Source organism: Mustela nivalis, assembly GCF_964662115.1.
Source record: "Mustela nivalis genome assembly, chromosome: 3".
NCBI classification, from domain to species: Eukaryota; Metazoa; Chordata; class Mammalia; order Carnivora; family Mustelidae; genus Mustela; species Mustela nivalis.
The window spans coordinates 149,673,858-149,690,122 of record NC_139022.1 but is presented as its reverse complement, the minus strand read 5'-3'; the positions used below and the strand labels follow the sequence as shown (position 1 = coordinate 149,690,122).

Genomic DNA, 16,265 nt, shown 5'->3' with positions numbered 1-16,265 from the left:
AGGTGTGTCGCCTCCTGCTGGACTCGGAGAAAATCACCTATCATCCTGATTGTACAGACCCTTTCCTGAGGATGGGCACCTTGTCCAAATGATCTTGAGATACTGACTTTGCACTTACCTTCTTTTAAGCTCAAGCATGTTTCAAGGAGAATGCAGACTGGGGGGCTGCCCTGCCCCTGTGCAGACCCTCCACCACCCTAGCACAGCAGGAAAAGATGAAAGTCCCTTTCTCCCATCTTCATCTAGAAACATTTCAGCCAAATACAGACCCGTAGCCTGCCGTCCGCCCCAGCTCGGATTCTTCCACGACTCTGTCACGGCAGGGGGAACGGGGATCACCTTCACAATTATCCTCGTCTGAAAAGTCCCCACAGTCATTGTCACCATTACACAGAAGCCGTCTCTTGATACATCGGCCTGTGATCAAAATCAAGAAAGACACTGTGTGTTTCATGCCAGATTTCCTCTCTCTTCCTGATATAAGCAAATGGACTTTAACATGGATGGAGGGGAGGCAACAGGCACATACTTGAATTCTTTGTACATTTACAGAAAGCCGTTTGACCAGCCCCTTTTGCACTTGGAAACATAAGTGTGTAAAAGCAGGCTTTGTTCTTTTCCTTTGCGAGTGCGCACAGAAGCCCATGGGGAGTAAGGGGGATGCGAGGATTACCTGTACCACATTTAAAGTCATTGCCACAGTCCTCCTCCACGTCTTCACAGGGCTCAGTGGGTTCACACAGTTGTCTGTCTCCCACTGGCTCTGTGCACTTCTTCCCGTCGTATTGTCCAAAGATCTCAATGCTCCTTGAACGGAACTATGCAAAACAAGCTGGAAATATTAGAATTTCTATGGCCAAAAAAGGGTAATGATCTAAAACTGCGTCCACAGTACTGTAGCCCTCTAGACCCAGTAAAGTTGATTGTTTCAAGATGGAAGCCCTAAAAGTAGTCACCAATATTAAAGTCATACCTCGCATGCTAGGGTTGGCTGTCTGTCCTTCAGCATCTGATTCTTCAAGGCACACATTTATTATTGTGTGCCATGGTGAGATTTCTAGGCAAACTGAGCCTCATCCACGTAGATATTTATCTTTCCTTCTTAGTTGGGAACTCAGTGGGGGTGAGGGTGGGAGCTCCCTGCCTCCTAGTCCTTTTCCTGGAGATGCTGGCAACAGAGTTTCTATTTGGGGTCATTGGTGGGGAATGGCATTGGTGGGGAATGACACTTACCCTTTGTCTGAGGCAAGGGTCACATTCTGACCATTCGCTCCAGGAGCTCATTCTGCAGTCTATGGGAAGTGGCTTCTCATTGTCTTCTACTACCTGTGGGCCATAACTAAGAGAACAGAATCATCAACTTCATGGTGTGACTCGTGTCTGTGTCCAAGAAGTCTTCCCAAACCAGTCTGATTTATTTACTATTCTTCTGCTTTCCAAATCAAAGGACTTATCCTTTTTTTTTTTTCTAAGATTTTTTTAAAGTTTATTTGAGAGAGAGAGAGTGAGAGATAGAGCATGAGCAGAGGAAGAGGGAGAAGCAGGCTCCTGCTGAGCAGGGAGCCCCATGCGGCACTTGATCCCAGGATGCTGAGATCATGACCTGATCCGAAGGCAGATGCTTAACCTGCTGAGCCACCCAGGAGCCCTGAAAATCAAAGAAATTATCCTTTTACTAGATCTCTCATTTGACATTGGATCATAAGCAGCTTTATGTTTTCAATTGGTCTTCTTATTGAATTCTTGTACTGCTTTGTGACTTAACTTTCGACCCAACTACAACATAGTAAAATGGTGATGAGAGAAACAGGCAAGTCATCGTGCTGCCTGTTTATGTGCATTAGTCTCAGATTTTCTGCTACCTTCTAGAGACCTTTTTTCACTTTGCTTCCCCCAGAGTCTGAAAAAGCTTCCAGTTGCCTGGTTTTCTTGTAAGCCAGCGGGTCCAGGCAAGCACCTGGGAGCCCAGCTTTCCTACCCCTGCTCTGTTCACATCCTAAACAAGCCTTACCGTTCACACTCTGCTTCAGGACTGACCCCTCACCATTCTGCATTTTAACACCTATACTTTGGCCCTTCCCTCCCACCCCAGATCCAAAGCTCAGCTGTGCTTTTCTGAGCTTTGAACTTTCTTTCTTGGTTCACCATTTGGATTTCTTCTGGTTACAACACCTCCTTGGATGACGATCTTCTTTAATAAAAGAAAAGAAAACAAAACAAAACCAAAAGCAAAAACCACTGAACAAGCATCCTATGAATGCTCTGTCCTGACTTCCCAGAGTTGGCACCTGTCCTTTCTAGAGTGCAGCATCTTGCTCTAGAGGGCTGGCTCCGAAAGGCCATTGCCTCCACGAAGGCTCTAGATCCCAGCTCTCTGAGACCTCTCTCACTGATGAGGTCACTGTCGGTGAGACCACTGAACATGGTCTGCATTAAAACTCTTCTTCCCTCCCAGTTTCTTTCCATGTGTTGTATATTGTGTTCAAGTTTTTGATACTAAACAGAAAGAAGCAAATGAATGAACAAAAAAGACCTTCTTTGTGAACTCTATGTTTCTTTCCAGCTGCTCCCATTCCTGCCCTTTCACAATGTAAAAGAATTTATAAAAGAATTGTTATCAAAATATTTGTTTCTCTTTCATAAAAAAGGGGGAAAAAAAGAGTTTCATCTCCTCCTTCATCTTTAGGTACTTCTTAAATTCTCTCATCCTTTTAGCCAACTTCCTTGGGAGAGTAGTTTGAATCCTGTATTTTGTTCCTCACTCCCAATCAATGGCTCAGCCCTCCTGCCCCAGGGACATTGCTCTGGCCAAAGTCAATGATGACTCCCATGTGGTTCAATTGGTCCTTTCAGTGCTTCTCTTATTGACTTCCTTACAGGGATCAATGCAATTGGCCATTCTTGCTGTTTAAAATACTCTCTTCCCTTGGACTGAATGACACTAAACTACCATTTCTTCTTTCTCTTCCTTCAGTTCTCCTACTCACCCATGTGCTCCTCCTCCTTAGACCATCTCTGGAATGCTGTTTTTCCAGGCCTTGTCCTTGAATCCACTTTTTTGTTTTTTCTCTCTACACTTTCTCAGGGTTTTGGTTTCCATGCATATGCTAATGAAGCTCAGAGATAGGTCTGCCGTCCAGACATCTCTCCTGAATTTTAAGCTCTTGGATAAAACTCCCAACTGTACATCTGCACTTGGATTTCATTATGGTCCATTGAACTCAAAATATTCTCAAAGCAAATTCATCATTTTTTCTCTCCTCTCAAAGCTCTACCTCCTCCGTGAACAGCACTTTCATTTATGCAGTTGGCCTGACCAGAGGCTTGGGTGCTGCCTGTCTTATCCTACAACCCTCACACTCATCGCCTATAGCTAATCAACCATTAAAATCTGTTGTTTACTTTGTAAATGACTCTCAAATCCATCCATCCTTCAGCTCTGCCAGATGCTTCTCTGTTCTACACTAACATTACATCTCTCCTGGATGACAACAATGTCTTGCTAATCCAGTTCCCTTAAATTGTACGTAGGATCTTCTAAAAATGCAGATTTGATTGTACAATACCCCTCCTGAAAACATTTCTGGAAGCTTCCTATCACTCTTTTGATAAAATCCAAATTTTCTAACATGGTGTGGCAGGCAGAGTAATGACACCCCAACATGTCCCTAACCTAATCCCTAGAATCTGAGAATATTTTACCTTACAGGGCAGAAAGGTGTCTGTAGATGTGACTTAGAAATATTATTCTGGGTGGACTCATTCCAAACGTGTAAGCCCCTAAACGCAGAAGAACAGTTCAGGGAGATATAAAGACAGAAGAAGAAGTAGGAGAAATTCAAAGCATAAGAAGGGACCCCACTGGCTTTTGCTGGCTGTGAAAGTGGAAAGAAGCCATGAACCAAAGAAGGCAGGCAGCCTCCAGAAGCTGGAAGAACCAAGAAAATGGATTCCCCCTTAGGGCTTCTGGAAAGATATGCAGCCCTGGTAGCTCTTTGATTTCCTCCTAATGATTCCCCAGGGTTCTGTTTATTTTGCCTCCAAGTAACCAGGTATGTGGTGCAATGAAGGGAAAACTCCCTTGGTTCTAGAAATTGCACCCTGTAGATCTGTGACATGATACCTTTCTCTTTCCCACCTGCCACTGAGAGCAGCTTCAATGAATAACTAAGTTCAGAGGGTACAGTATGGACTGAAGGATGACAATGGAAGGTGAAATCCACTGTACACACTCCAGAGTGACAAGTCTTTTGCTGGCAAGCCTAGAACCCAGCCCACGATGAGGGCTGCCGAGAAAGGCTATTCATCTGTTTCACACACTGGGACCAGGATCCTGCTCCAAAAACATTGGCATCACCACAGACTGTTGTCTTATACCTTTTACATAAATAATAAAACCACATAAATTATGTACATGCTGATTCCCTTCTTTCTCAGTTTCTAACTTAAGGACTCCTTTTCTTTTTACAGGTTCAACTCATACTCCAGACTTAGTACAGAGCTCTGCCTTTGATCTTTTATTGCCCTTCTAGACCATGATTTGAGTTCATCCCTGGAATGACCCTATCCTCTGAAAGACCCCCTAGAAAGGTCCTCTGCTCACATCCCTGTCCTGGGAGTGGGACTTACAACCCTTTAGCTATCAGGTGTCATGTATCTGTCATAATCAGATACCACAACCGTGTGGCTGAAACAACAGAAATTTATCTTCTCATAGTTCTGAAGGCTAGAAGTCTGAGATCAAGCTGTCCGCTGCGTTGGTTTCTTGTGAGGCTTCTCTCCTGGGCTTACATATGGCTGGCTTCTCCCTGTGTGTTCAGATGATCTTTCCTCTCTACAGTTGTGTGCAAATTTTTTCTTCTTGTAAGTCGTATTGGATCAGAGCCCAGCAAAATGAACCCGTCTTAACTCAATTACCTCTTTAAAGACCATAACTCCAAACATAGTCATATTCTGAGGTATTAGGGGTTAGGACTTCAACATATGAATGGGGGTAGGGGACACAATTCAGCCTACAACATTCAATAAATGTTTTTTTAACTAAGCAGTTTCTTCTATTTAATTTTTTTTTAATTTTTAAAAAGGTTTTATTTATTTATTTGACAGAGAAAGACACAGCAAGAGAGGGAACACAAGTAGGGGGAGTGGCAGAGGGAGAAGCAGGCTTCCCACTGAGCAGGGAGTCTGATGTGGGGATAGATCCCAAGAACTGGGATCATGACCTGACGCGAAGGCAGCTGCTTAATGACTGAGCCACCCTGGTGCTCCCAGTTTCTTCTATTTGTCTTCTAGTTTTACTAGACAATTTTCAAATCTCATTTTCTCATTAACCTTTTATTCTAACCTCTGAGACATAAATTTTGTAGGTGTTATTAGTTCTCTTTTACAGATGAGAGACTAAAACTAAAATTATACCATTTATCCAAAGTTGGACAGTTAGTGGCAAAACTGGATTCAGAATCAACCTCTCTCCACTCCTAGTTCACTGCCATTTTGCCCTGTTCTCTATGCTATATCCCCCTCTCATCACCAAGTAGATCCTCTTTGAAATGACCTAAATGGTCATAACTTTGTCAATACTTTTTCCTCCTCCTTCCTCCCTCTCCTCACTCCTTCCTTCCTTCCTCCCTTCCTTAATAGAGCTATTCTTTAAAACATATCAATTGGGGGATGCCTGAGTGGCTCAGTCGATTTAGAGTTCGCCTTCGGCCTAGGTCATTATTTCAGGGTCCAGGGATCAAGCCCTGCATCCAGCTCTCTACTCAGTGGGAAGCCTGCTTCTCCCTCTCCGACTCCCCCTGCTTATGCTCTTTCTCCTCCTGCCTCACCATCAAACAAATAAATGAAATCTTTAAAGCACATCAGTTGGACAGCTTGGTTCTTGCCTGGATCCATTTTAAGCTTAAACCTAAATGGTGTCAAATTAGACAAAAATAAGCTGGAAAGTGTGTGAGCATCTGGCTGTTTTCCCTTCATTGCACCAGATACCTGGTGACTTGGAGGCAAAATAAGCAGGACCCTGGGGAATCATCAGCAGGAAGTAGTAGATTATGCAAAAGGAATGCTGTACTGAAATGAATGTACTACATAAATATTAAGAAAGAAGATGAGTGATCTTGGACAGCTCCTTCTGAGCCCACCGCTCCCTCCTGAGCTCCTCTGACTCACTAGGCAGATAATGTTTTGTGGCTCAAAGACTGTGTATGCACAATGCTTACCACCTGCCTTTTGCCCTGCTGAGTTATTAGGCGGACTGGAGAAGTATTTGCAAAGCACTTTCTGGATTCCTAGATGAAATGTGTTTATCAAGTAAAACGTATCTCTAAGTGTTTCAATCTCAGCTTGAAAGTCACTTCCCAGATCAAAGTGATGTACAGCAGCACTACAGGAGGTCTAAGTCTCGGCCAGGAATGCATTCAATGAAGGGCCATTGATGCACGCCTGCTCCCATGTCTTGGCCATGAAGAGATTCCAGCTTTATTAAAAGGAAACCTCCAGAACAGCTCACACTCCAGGACACATTGCAGCAGACCCAGGTGAAAAAAAACACCTGCTGTAGGAAGGAATCTTTTTGTCAATAAATAAGGCAATATGGCTCCTTTGAGTGTCGAAATATAAGCTTCTTAGGATTGCATTCTTAACCCACAGATCTGCCAGTTTGCTTAGTTCATGTAATTCATCAAACGAAAAGGTAATAGGACAATAATGTCCAACACTCATTTTTTTTTTTTTTAAGACCTTTCCTGATTTCCCAAGTCTTAACTTAAGAGCTTCTCTCAGGTGCTCCCAATGAGCCGATATTCAACGACCCTCAGAGAGGGCCTGCTCTGTGTCAGGAATGGTTCTAGTGTCTGGGGCTACATGTCTTTACCACCGAGTCTGCATTCTAGTGGCTGAGATACAGTAAATGAGAATCCAGCAGATATAGCACGCAGTATCAATGAAGACATGTGAGCGGTCAAAGAAAGGAAAGCAGGGTAAGAGGAGGGCTCTCGGACTGGGGTTGAGGAGGGAGCTTTCTTGTATGAAGTAGTCAAAGAACCCTCTTAGAGGAGGTATGGTGATGTAAAAATGTGTTCACAATTTCTTTGGCCATTCTTCCCAAAAAGATGGGTTCTAAGTGCCCTCCGCCTGAAGCCAGTAGTGTCTTTCTTAACACCCTGTTGAGTAGAATGTGGTGGAAGTGAGCCTGCATGTTTTAAAGGCTAAGGTTTGAGAAGGCCATGCAAGTTCTGCTGGCTTATCTCAAGACATGTGCTCTGTGATCCCCTTCCCACTATGGATAAAACTGAATACTGAGTCTACCACATGGAGGACAAAGAGAAAGACGTGGAGATAGATTCTCAAGGAGACTTAAGTGTTCCAGCCCCTAGTGGTTTGAGTCTTCCCAGCCCAAGTGAAAGACACAAGAGTGAAGAAGCCATCATAAGAATCCCGGGCCAAGCCACCATCTGACTACGTCCACGTGGGAGACCCATGGGAACCCCTTCATGGAGCCCAGGCCACGCTTGGACTCATGAGCCAGTAAAATAATCAGTATTATTTTAAGCTACTGTCTTGGGATGGTTTGTTACATAGCAGTATTGACCAAAACAGATGATACTTGGTTAGATACTTGGATGCATTCAGATACTTGGAAGCTATGTGAGTATCTGGAAAAGGAATGTTCCATGCTAGGGGAAAGTAAGTGCAAAGGCCCTGAGACAGTATATCGGAAGCACCAAGTACAGTGACAGAGAAGAGTGAGCAAAAAGGAGGGTGGCTGATGTGCCTGGAGAAACAGGTAGGGTGCCTCTCCTGCTTTGTAGGCTGTGGTGAGGAGTTTGGATCTGATTCTGAGCTTGATGGGAATTCTTAGAGGAGTATGAGAACAGGAGTAACATCCAGAGTTATGTTTTCAAAAGACTTAAAAATGTCTCTGGTTGTTAGATGGAAAATTAACTAGTGGGATGTGGGCGAGGCTGGATACAGGCCAGAAATGATAGTGATTTGGGCTAGAATAGTCACAGTGGAGACAGCAGGCAGTGGGCAGATTTGGGACACATTTTAAAGATAATACAAACAGATGTGCTGTTAGATTGCCTGTGGGAAGGATTCAAATAGGGGAGTCAAGTGTGATTCCCAGGTTACTACCCCAGTAAGCCAGTGAGTGGTGTAGTTTGGGTGAGGTTGGTAGAGAAATCAGTGAGTATGTTTTGGACATGTTAAGTTTGAGATGCCTCTTAGATTTTCAAGAGCTGCTGACTTAAGTAATTAGACATTATGTTCAAGGAAGCGAGTGCACCATAGATATAAATTTGAGATTTGTCAAAATGCAAGTGCTATGTCCCTCCATAAAGCTGGATGTGAGTGTGTATGGATGGAGTAAGGCTGAGGATGAGCCAACATTTAGTGGAAGTTGTTACAACATGTCTGTAGATTAATGGGAACGATTTGGTACAAAGGGAGCTATTGATGATGCAAGAGAGAGGGGGCAGAGTTACAGGTGCAAAGTCCTTGCAGAAGCTGGAACAGATGAAGCCAGTAAGAACGGTGAAATGGTGATGGTGGAATGGTGGAAGTCACAGGAGCACATCTTCTCTAGCATCATGGGCTTCACTTGGAGACCTTGGCTTTTTCAGTCACTGTGTATTTGTTTATATTCCTTAGTTGACTGTAAGCCAGTGAGGGGAGAGACTCTTATAATGTGTTCAGTATTACACTGCAATTCCTGATGCAATGTCTGGCCTGTGTTGCAAACTCAATAAATATTTGCTGTATTACCGAGATGAATAAACAAATGACCCTCCTTGTCCAATAGTAGTTGATGAATAAATATCTGTTAACTTGTATTGAATATGAATATTAAAAACACAGGTGTATATAGCCAAAGAAGGAGGGAAAACTGACATTTTGGATATCTTCAATTTAAACACACAACGGGAAATTAATCAGTTGTGAGGAGAATTAGGAAGTTCCTTCTAAATTGATATGACACTGTTTCCAGAATATACTGTAAAGGAAAAAGCAAAGTACAAGACAGTATGTGAAAGAAAGCGGAAGGATAAGATTACATATGACTGTATGCTTTAATCTGCACTAAAACATTCTGGAAGGATGCGCAGAAGACTAATGAAGGTGGCTGCCTAGGAGAATGGGTTAGGGCAGGAGGGGGTAAGATTCGAAGTACTTTACACGTAAGAACATAAATCTCATGAAAAGTTATGGATAGGGAAATCAAGACTTCTCAAGGTACACTTTGTTATATTTTTTGATCCTTGAGCCCTGTAAATATGTTGTTTATTTACAAATTAAAAAGAAAATATAATGATAGCTGTGCCCATGGAGCCCTCAAAGTAGGACGGTCACTGTGCTGAAAACATGGCGTGAATTATCAGGAATTTCCCATAATAAGTCACAGTTTTATTTCCACTTTGAGATGAGGAACAGATTTAGAGAAATTAAGGACTTTGCCTCAGGTTACAAAGCTAATAAATGATGGACTCTGGAATCAAACTCAGGGCACCTGCTTCTAGGACCTGTGTTAAGAGCTATGATTCTCCTAGCACACTGGTTTTAACATTCTATTCTACTTTGAGAAACCTGAGAGATACTGTCCTGATAATGATCTATTCTCACGGTCACTATTACGTTCACAAACAAAGGATTATTGATTGATTCCTAATAATTCACCGGTAGCAAGAGTTCACTGTCACTTGGCTTCAGGTGAAACGTGTGCAGCCGGATGATAACCCCTGAAGGCTGGCTGTAACTCGATTTCTTCCTTTCCTCTAAACTAGAAGGCATATCCAAGTAATAGCAAGTTATTATTTTAAAGAATGTTTTGCATATACTAAGTTTTGTGCCAGGCACAATTGCTTTAAGTACTATATATATATATATATATATATATATATATATACATATATATAATAATTTAACTGTCACGAGACCCTTATTAGATAGGTGCTATTATTGTCACTGTTAAGGGGTGAATTGTGTCCCCCCACCCCATTCCCCCAACCAGGAAGTTAAGTTTCCAACCCCTCTACCTCAGAATGTGACCTTACTTGGAAAGAAGGTCTTTACAGAGGAAATTAAGTTAAAGTGAATTTATTATGGTGGGCCCGAATCCAGTATGACTGGTGTCCTTCTACAAAGAGAAAATTTAGAACCTGACAAACAGCCATAGAAGAAGGATGATTGACTATAGCCCTGTGGTGCCAGAGGCAGGCACTAAAATGAGGTAACTACAAGCCACAGATGCCAAAGATGGCCAGCTACCAGCCAAAGCAGAGAGGGATCATACCTAGGGTCTCAGAGGGAGCACCGCCCTGTGGACACCTTGATTTCAGACTTCCAGCCTCCAGAATCCTGAGGTAATAGATTTCTGTTGTTTGAAGCTGCCTGATTTCTGGTACTAGGAAAAGAATACAGCTGCCACCCTACAGATGAGGGAACCAAGGTACAGAAAGTTTGAGTGACGTGCTCAAACGAACATGGTTTCTTCGTTGGTAATGACACCTGCAACTGAGTTTGGGAAGCCTCACTCCAGAGGAGTGCTCCATCCTGATCAACTCTGTATTTTAAAAAAATCATTTGCAAACTCCAGTGCTCTGGTCGAACTACGTTTCTCACTTCCTGACGGATCTGAACACTGTCAAGGGGCAGAGCACGGAGTGTTGGAGCAGGGTAACCCTCCTAAGGGCCTTGGAAGTGAGGCGCTCGAAGCCAAATCTGGCTCAGCAGTGCATCTGCTCCGAGCTGGGGGGCCGGCCAGGGGGCCTTTGTGGTCCTCCCTGAAACAGCTGAGTGCGGCCAGGACCCAGGGGCGCAAACTTCAAAGTGGTTGCAGGCTTTCCTGCAGACTCTCTTTTTTGATCAGCGGGAGTCTCAATCCAGGAATGCGGGTTGTTTAAATTATTTTTTTTAACTTAAGAAAGGGTCAGGGTAAGTACCAGAAGGCTAAAGCAACTTTTAGTAACTGCCTTCCCAAATCCCTTTTGTCCCCAATGTCAGGTAAGTGAAAATGTTTTCCGAATGGAACACGGCTTTTCAGCTCACACTACATGCCGGTAGGGCCCAGGAGGCGCGGAGGCCCCCGAGGTAGCCAAGAGGCTGGTGAGGATGTGCTTGCCATGGCCATCAGTTTCCAAAACAGAATTTGGTGAAGCTAAGAGTCAGATGACCAAAGTGCAAATGGCTGCAGGTTGCAGTGATGTCAGGGCAGAGGGTTAGTGTTTGGGCAGATATTGTCCCCCAACAATACTGTCAAAACCGGAAATAGTTCAATACTGTCCCCCGGTTTCATCATTCTGTATTGGATGGCGGACATGTTCTCCAGCAATTCCGGGTGCAGCAGTGGTGTTCAGTAAGCAGATACTATCTTATGATTTATTTCCTGGCTCAGCTTGGCATAAGTTTCTTGTTCCCAATTAGGATCAGAACAAAAGGAGAGAAAGTCAGTCTTTGCTGGAAGCATGGCTGGTGGGTCCGCAGGATGGTGATTCATCTTGAAGGGTAGAACTACAATCCGAAGCCTGAGATCAAAATGTGTGCCTCTGGACACAACCTGGAATGTCAAGGAGGAGAAGCAAAATGCCTAACCCTCACCTGACACAGCGGCAGAAAGGTGAGGTAGTCCACCATAAAGGGTGGTAGACATTGAGGCAGAATAAGGGAGAGATTAATTTTCTTTCTTTTAAAGTTTTCAGATGTGAAATACTGATAAACTCAGGTTTATCCATCATACCCTGGTGAAAACCAGCTTTGTTTTATCATTCCGAGTATTGAAAGACTATCTCGGCCTTAACATTTGAATGGCTATTTAAAAGAAATTGCTGGAAACGGCTTCAGCTCTCCATAGAAAACTCTCAGAAATGTACCCCTGTACTTTTCCTCACCCCTTTTCAAAGGTTAAACTCTGGGACTATCTATCTCAAAGTGGGTTGAAAAAAATTTTTTTTAACCTCCTTTCCTGCTAAGAAGTAGACCTTGAAATATCAAAGCCGGAAGTGAAATTCCAGAGACAAAAGGAAAAGCAACTCACCTAGGAGTGGGCTCGGCGGTCAGCAAACTTATTTCTAAAATGCATAGTGCAAAGGCAAACCTCTGGCTGGCAAACATCTGCTCTGACTAGGCGGCCCCGCGTGGAATGGCCAGATTGGTCCCGCAAGGCATTTATCTGCAAAGGGCGGGACAACTAGGGGGCAATTACTGCTTGTTTTCCGTTGGGGTTTCTGTCCAACTGGGTTTCCTGGGAACCAAAGTCCAATCAAAGGGGAGTCGTGTCGTAATTCTTCACCTACTGTTTTCTCATATTGATGAGCATATTCGAGTACCCAGCCCCGTGAGTGCTGAATTGACTAAGATTAACAGGAGCATTAAAAACAAAACAAAACAACAACAACAAACAACAAAAGAAAAAACAAAACAAAACAAATCTCCAGTGTTTCTCATCTGGGGAGACTCTGGGAGGAAGGATGAGAGAGTGAGCAATTTGGGGGAAAATGGGTCTGTGGGTTGATTCTCAGAGAGGCATTAAATTAATAAAAGAAATCAGTCAAAGAACTGCAGTGACTGGAGCATGAGGCAGGGACCGGTGCAGCCACCTGAGACCCAGCCCTGTGGGTCATTGCCGCAGGCGTGCCAGAGAAGTGCAAGATGCGGTTAAGGTACAAAGCTGGCTTTTTCTTCATAGAGTCGGCGGGTCATTCTGAAGAATCTAGGGAAACTCTACTGCGTGTACATTATCCCACAAGAGGATATGACCTCCTTATCTCAGAAATGTACCTGTCAGAGAGATAGATTCTGAGATGGGGCAGTTTGCTCCAGCCCATGTTAAAGGACCCCCTCCCTTTCATATTTTCACTTTCTCAGGGACTGGTGGAAAGGGTAAGGTGTTTTCTAAGTGCTAGAGAATGTGGATGTCTCTGCTGCTCTTAAACACTGGTTAGAGAGTAGAATGACCTTGGACCCGTGCAAAGCCACTGATGCCCGCCCTCTCACCCCCCGCCCAATACCTGATTCTACAATAACTGATCTGAGAGGGGACCCTGCATCCGTATCTTTTAAAAGCTTGCTGAGTCATTCCAATGTGTGGTCAGGGTTGGGATTTAGAATGACCAGCTTGAGAAGCAGTATTTCATCATGTTTTTGGGAAACAATGTTTGGAACACAGGACTTAAGGGGCCTCCATCAGTACTTACTAATTACAAAGAGGCAATTTGCACACATATGCAATCTGGTAAAGCAGAGGGTGGGGTTGGGGAATAGCAGACAGCTAGTTTTTCCAGCATTGCCTTACCTTTCCATGAATGGTCCTACTAGAGTCAAAGTTATTCTCCACAGGCTTTCTTGCCTCCCTTTCCTTTTCATGGGGTGAGTTTGAGGTCTCTAATGGGACTAATTTCATTGGTTCCTGACCTTGTTTTCAACCTGCAGACTGTGACTTGATAATTAGATGTAAATGGAGATTGAAAATCACCTCTGTACTCAGAGACTGAGTTAGCCGCCCCCACTCCCCAATCCCTGGTCTCCTGGGGTGGAAGAAGGGAAAAGGGGAATTTCTTACTGGTTGGTTGTTTGAATGCTGAATTGCTCTGTAGACGTTCTATTTATTTTATCCCCATGGTTCAGGCTAAATGTAATGTAGCCAAGGAATGGGAGCAGCAGAATATACCAAAACTATATTAATTATGTATTATATGTTAGTGATATGTAAAATAAAATACATCTTACATTTTTGTAGTGCTTTTAACTCTTCTTTGCCCTTAACATCTGTTATGTGTCTGACATGTTTTTATTTTGTTTTATTTATTTTTTTTTTGACGTGTTTTAAATGAGGTTTATACTTCAGTTATATCTAGGGGAAGTGAAGCATGCTGAACCACAGAAGTGGAAAAATAACATTTTTATTTAATATGTAATGACTTTCAAAGAAAAGAAAGGACAAACATTTATCAAACTTTTCTAAGGGGTCAAGCTAATAGACATATATTATAACTAACATGCACACACATATTAAAATGCAATTTTATCCTCAAAATAATCCATTTTACAGTTGAGGAAATGGAAGTGAACTGAGGTTACATAATTTGCCCAGCATTACCACCTGCAGTTGCTGAGAAATGGCGTTTGAACTTGGCGCGCCTGACTCCACGTCTCAGGCTCCTTCCACCACACATCAGTCCTGTAGGTGTTTTTAATTATGTCACCTTAATATGAGACGATAACATTTCTCACTAAACCCTCTCAACTCCCTAAAAGGTAGGCTTCTGGTTTAGCTTTACAGATGAGGTACAGAGGAATACAGCCAAGGCTATGCGGACAAAGTGGCCGAGGTGGGATTTGAACAAAGCTCTGATGCCAGAGTTTTCCACCCTGCTGAGGGCTCTCACAGTTTTCTCCACTCAGGAGGCTTCAAAAAATATATTTTTAAAAAATTTCCCTTTGGTTTCAGTTTGCTTGGGGACTTCGTGGCAGTAAATTATATTTATTGTCCAATAATAATACTTTTGCTCCTTTTTAAGGCAGAGTCACGCACATGTGTACTTTAGAATGTGCAACCGTCGGGCAGAACACTTAATTTTTACTGCAGAATTGTAAATGTGTTGGGCATAATTCCATCTGGATCTCTTAAAGTGATGGAAGCAGTTTTTGGGAAGTTTATTAGTAGACATTTCATGGACTCCCTCAGGACCCAAGTAGGAGCTGCCACCTCAACCCGTGTCTGTTTCTGACTGGATCCCGAAAGATCCATGGCTCTAACACTGCTACCCTGACCCTGTAGTACTTTCACTTAAAACACATGCGCTTGCTGGAGAGAATTAGAATTGTCAAATGTTAGGCCCTTGGTTTGGGGTGTGTCCTACTTGACGCTTTGTCCTCAACATCTCGGATGTGCCTACGGCCATGAGGCTTCAACAGATAGTGGGAGTTGTGATTTATAGATGAATAAATCAATATGGATGAGGAAAATGATGTCCAGGAAGGGGATGTGACACTCCCAAGATCATACAGTCGGGGTGGGACAGCATTGGATTCCAGCCCTCTCCACTGTTGGTTCTACACCACTTTCATTACAGAACTTCCAAACAGCCTCTTTTCTAAAGGAAGAGAACAGTTTCTCTGTGGAGTGGCTCTGGGGCTCTGTGTCAAGTTCAATGGGAGTGCTGTCAGTCTGGCATCTCTTTACAGTAATAAGAATTCCTGAGGCTCAGATCTGTTTACAGTCACATGGAACTACTTAGAGCCCCCTTGATTGCATTACAGCACTTCATTTATGGAAAGACTCAATATGATCCCTTTTCCTTTTGAAGCTGACAAGATCTGGCTATGCCACCTTCTACCCTTCTGTTTACCAACACTGCTGACTGTCTACATTCACCTAAGACTTTTGACGCTGTCCTCTCTCTTTCTCCTCATAGATTGGTTGGTTGTTTGAATGCTGAATTGCTCTGTAGATGTTCTATTTATTTAAATCTAAATTGATTTAAATCTAAATCCAGCCTTTCCTTTAGTGATCTCAGTGTTCTCTGAACCACCCCACCTCAGTCTTTCTTGATGCCAACAGTTCTATGAATATGTATCTTAATCCCATCGAGGTCACTGTCCTAAAGTCCTTCTAACACCTGGAAAGGCTTCATCTTCACAAATGTCAATATCCTACTTTCAGTTACCTCATCCTCATACTCTCAATATCTCTTTGCTTTACTGAACAACCAGATCCTTGACTTCTCCATTTTTGGGCTTCTCTTATTGCTCTTGCCTTTGTTAACCACAATTTTTTGCAATCTGTATCAACTTTCTTCCCTTACTACATGGTTATGCTCAACCTATTACAGTTTGTCCTTGGCCTTTACTACTCCATGGAAGACCTCCTTATTGCTGAATTTGGTGGACACTTCTAGGCCCTGATCTTCGTCCCATAGGGGCATCTGACTTGACTGGCCATTCTTAGGCTTTAAAATTCTCTGTTCCCTTGATTTTTGTAATACAACATTTTCTGATACTTTTTTTTTTTAAGGATTTTATTTATTTACTTGACAGAGAGAGAGATCACAAGTAGGCAGAGAGGCAGGCAAGAGAGGGGTGGGGGAAGCAGGCTCCCCGCTGAGCACAAAGCCCGATTCGGGGCTTGATCCCTGAAGGCAGAGGCTTAACCCACTGAGCCACCTGGGAGACCCAACATTTTCTGATCTTCTGGTCTCTTTTGCCAGCTCCTCTCCCTTGTCCATTATACAATGCTGATATTCCTCTGGGGTCTGTCCTCCATCCTTTCTGCT

The 16,265-nt window shown here is 43.3% G+C and overlaps 1 protein-coding gene and 1 long non-coding RNA gene across 3 annotated transcripts in view; one reads left to right on the top strand and one right to left on the bottom strand.

The window, feature by feature from the left end:
* Nucleotides 1–12,187, bottom strand: part of C9 (complement C9) — a 48,579-nt gene extending 36,392 nt beyond the window's left edge. The window contains exons 1-4 of the mRNA XM_082723441.1: nt 12,029–12,187; nt 1,234–1,339; nt 674–818; nt 270–417 (exon numbers count right to left, since the gene is read on the bottom strand). Coding sequence (XP_082579567.1) covers nt 270–417; nt 674–818; nt 1,234–1,339; nt 12,029–12,105 — 476 coding nt within the window. The 5' untranslated portion in view covers nt 12,106–12,187. The remainder of the gene's footprint in view (nt 1–269; nt 418–673; nt 819–1,233; nt 1,340–12,028) is intronic.
* Nucleotides 9,992–16,265, top strand: part of LOC309861017 — a 55,510-nt gene continuing 49,236 nt past the window's right edge. For both annotated transcript variants that reach the window (XR_014309727.1, XR_014309728.1), the window contains exon 1: nt 9,992–10,358. This is a non-coding gene — a long non-coding RNA (uncharacterized lncRNA). The remainder of the gene's footprint in view (nt 10,359–16,265) is intronic.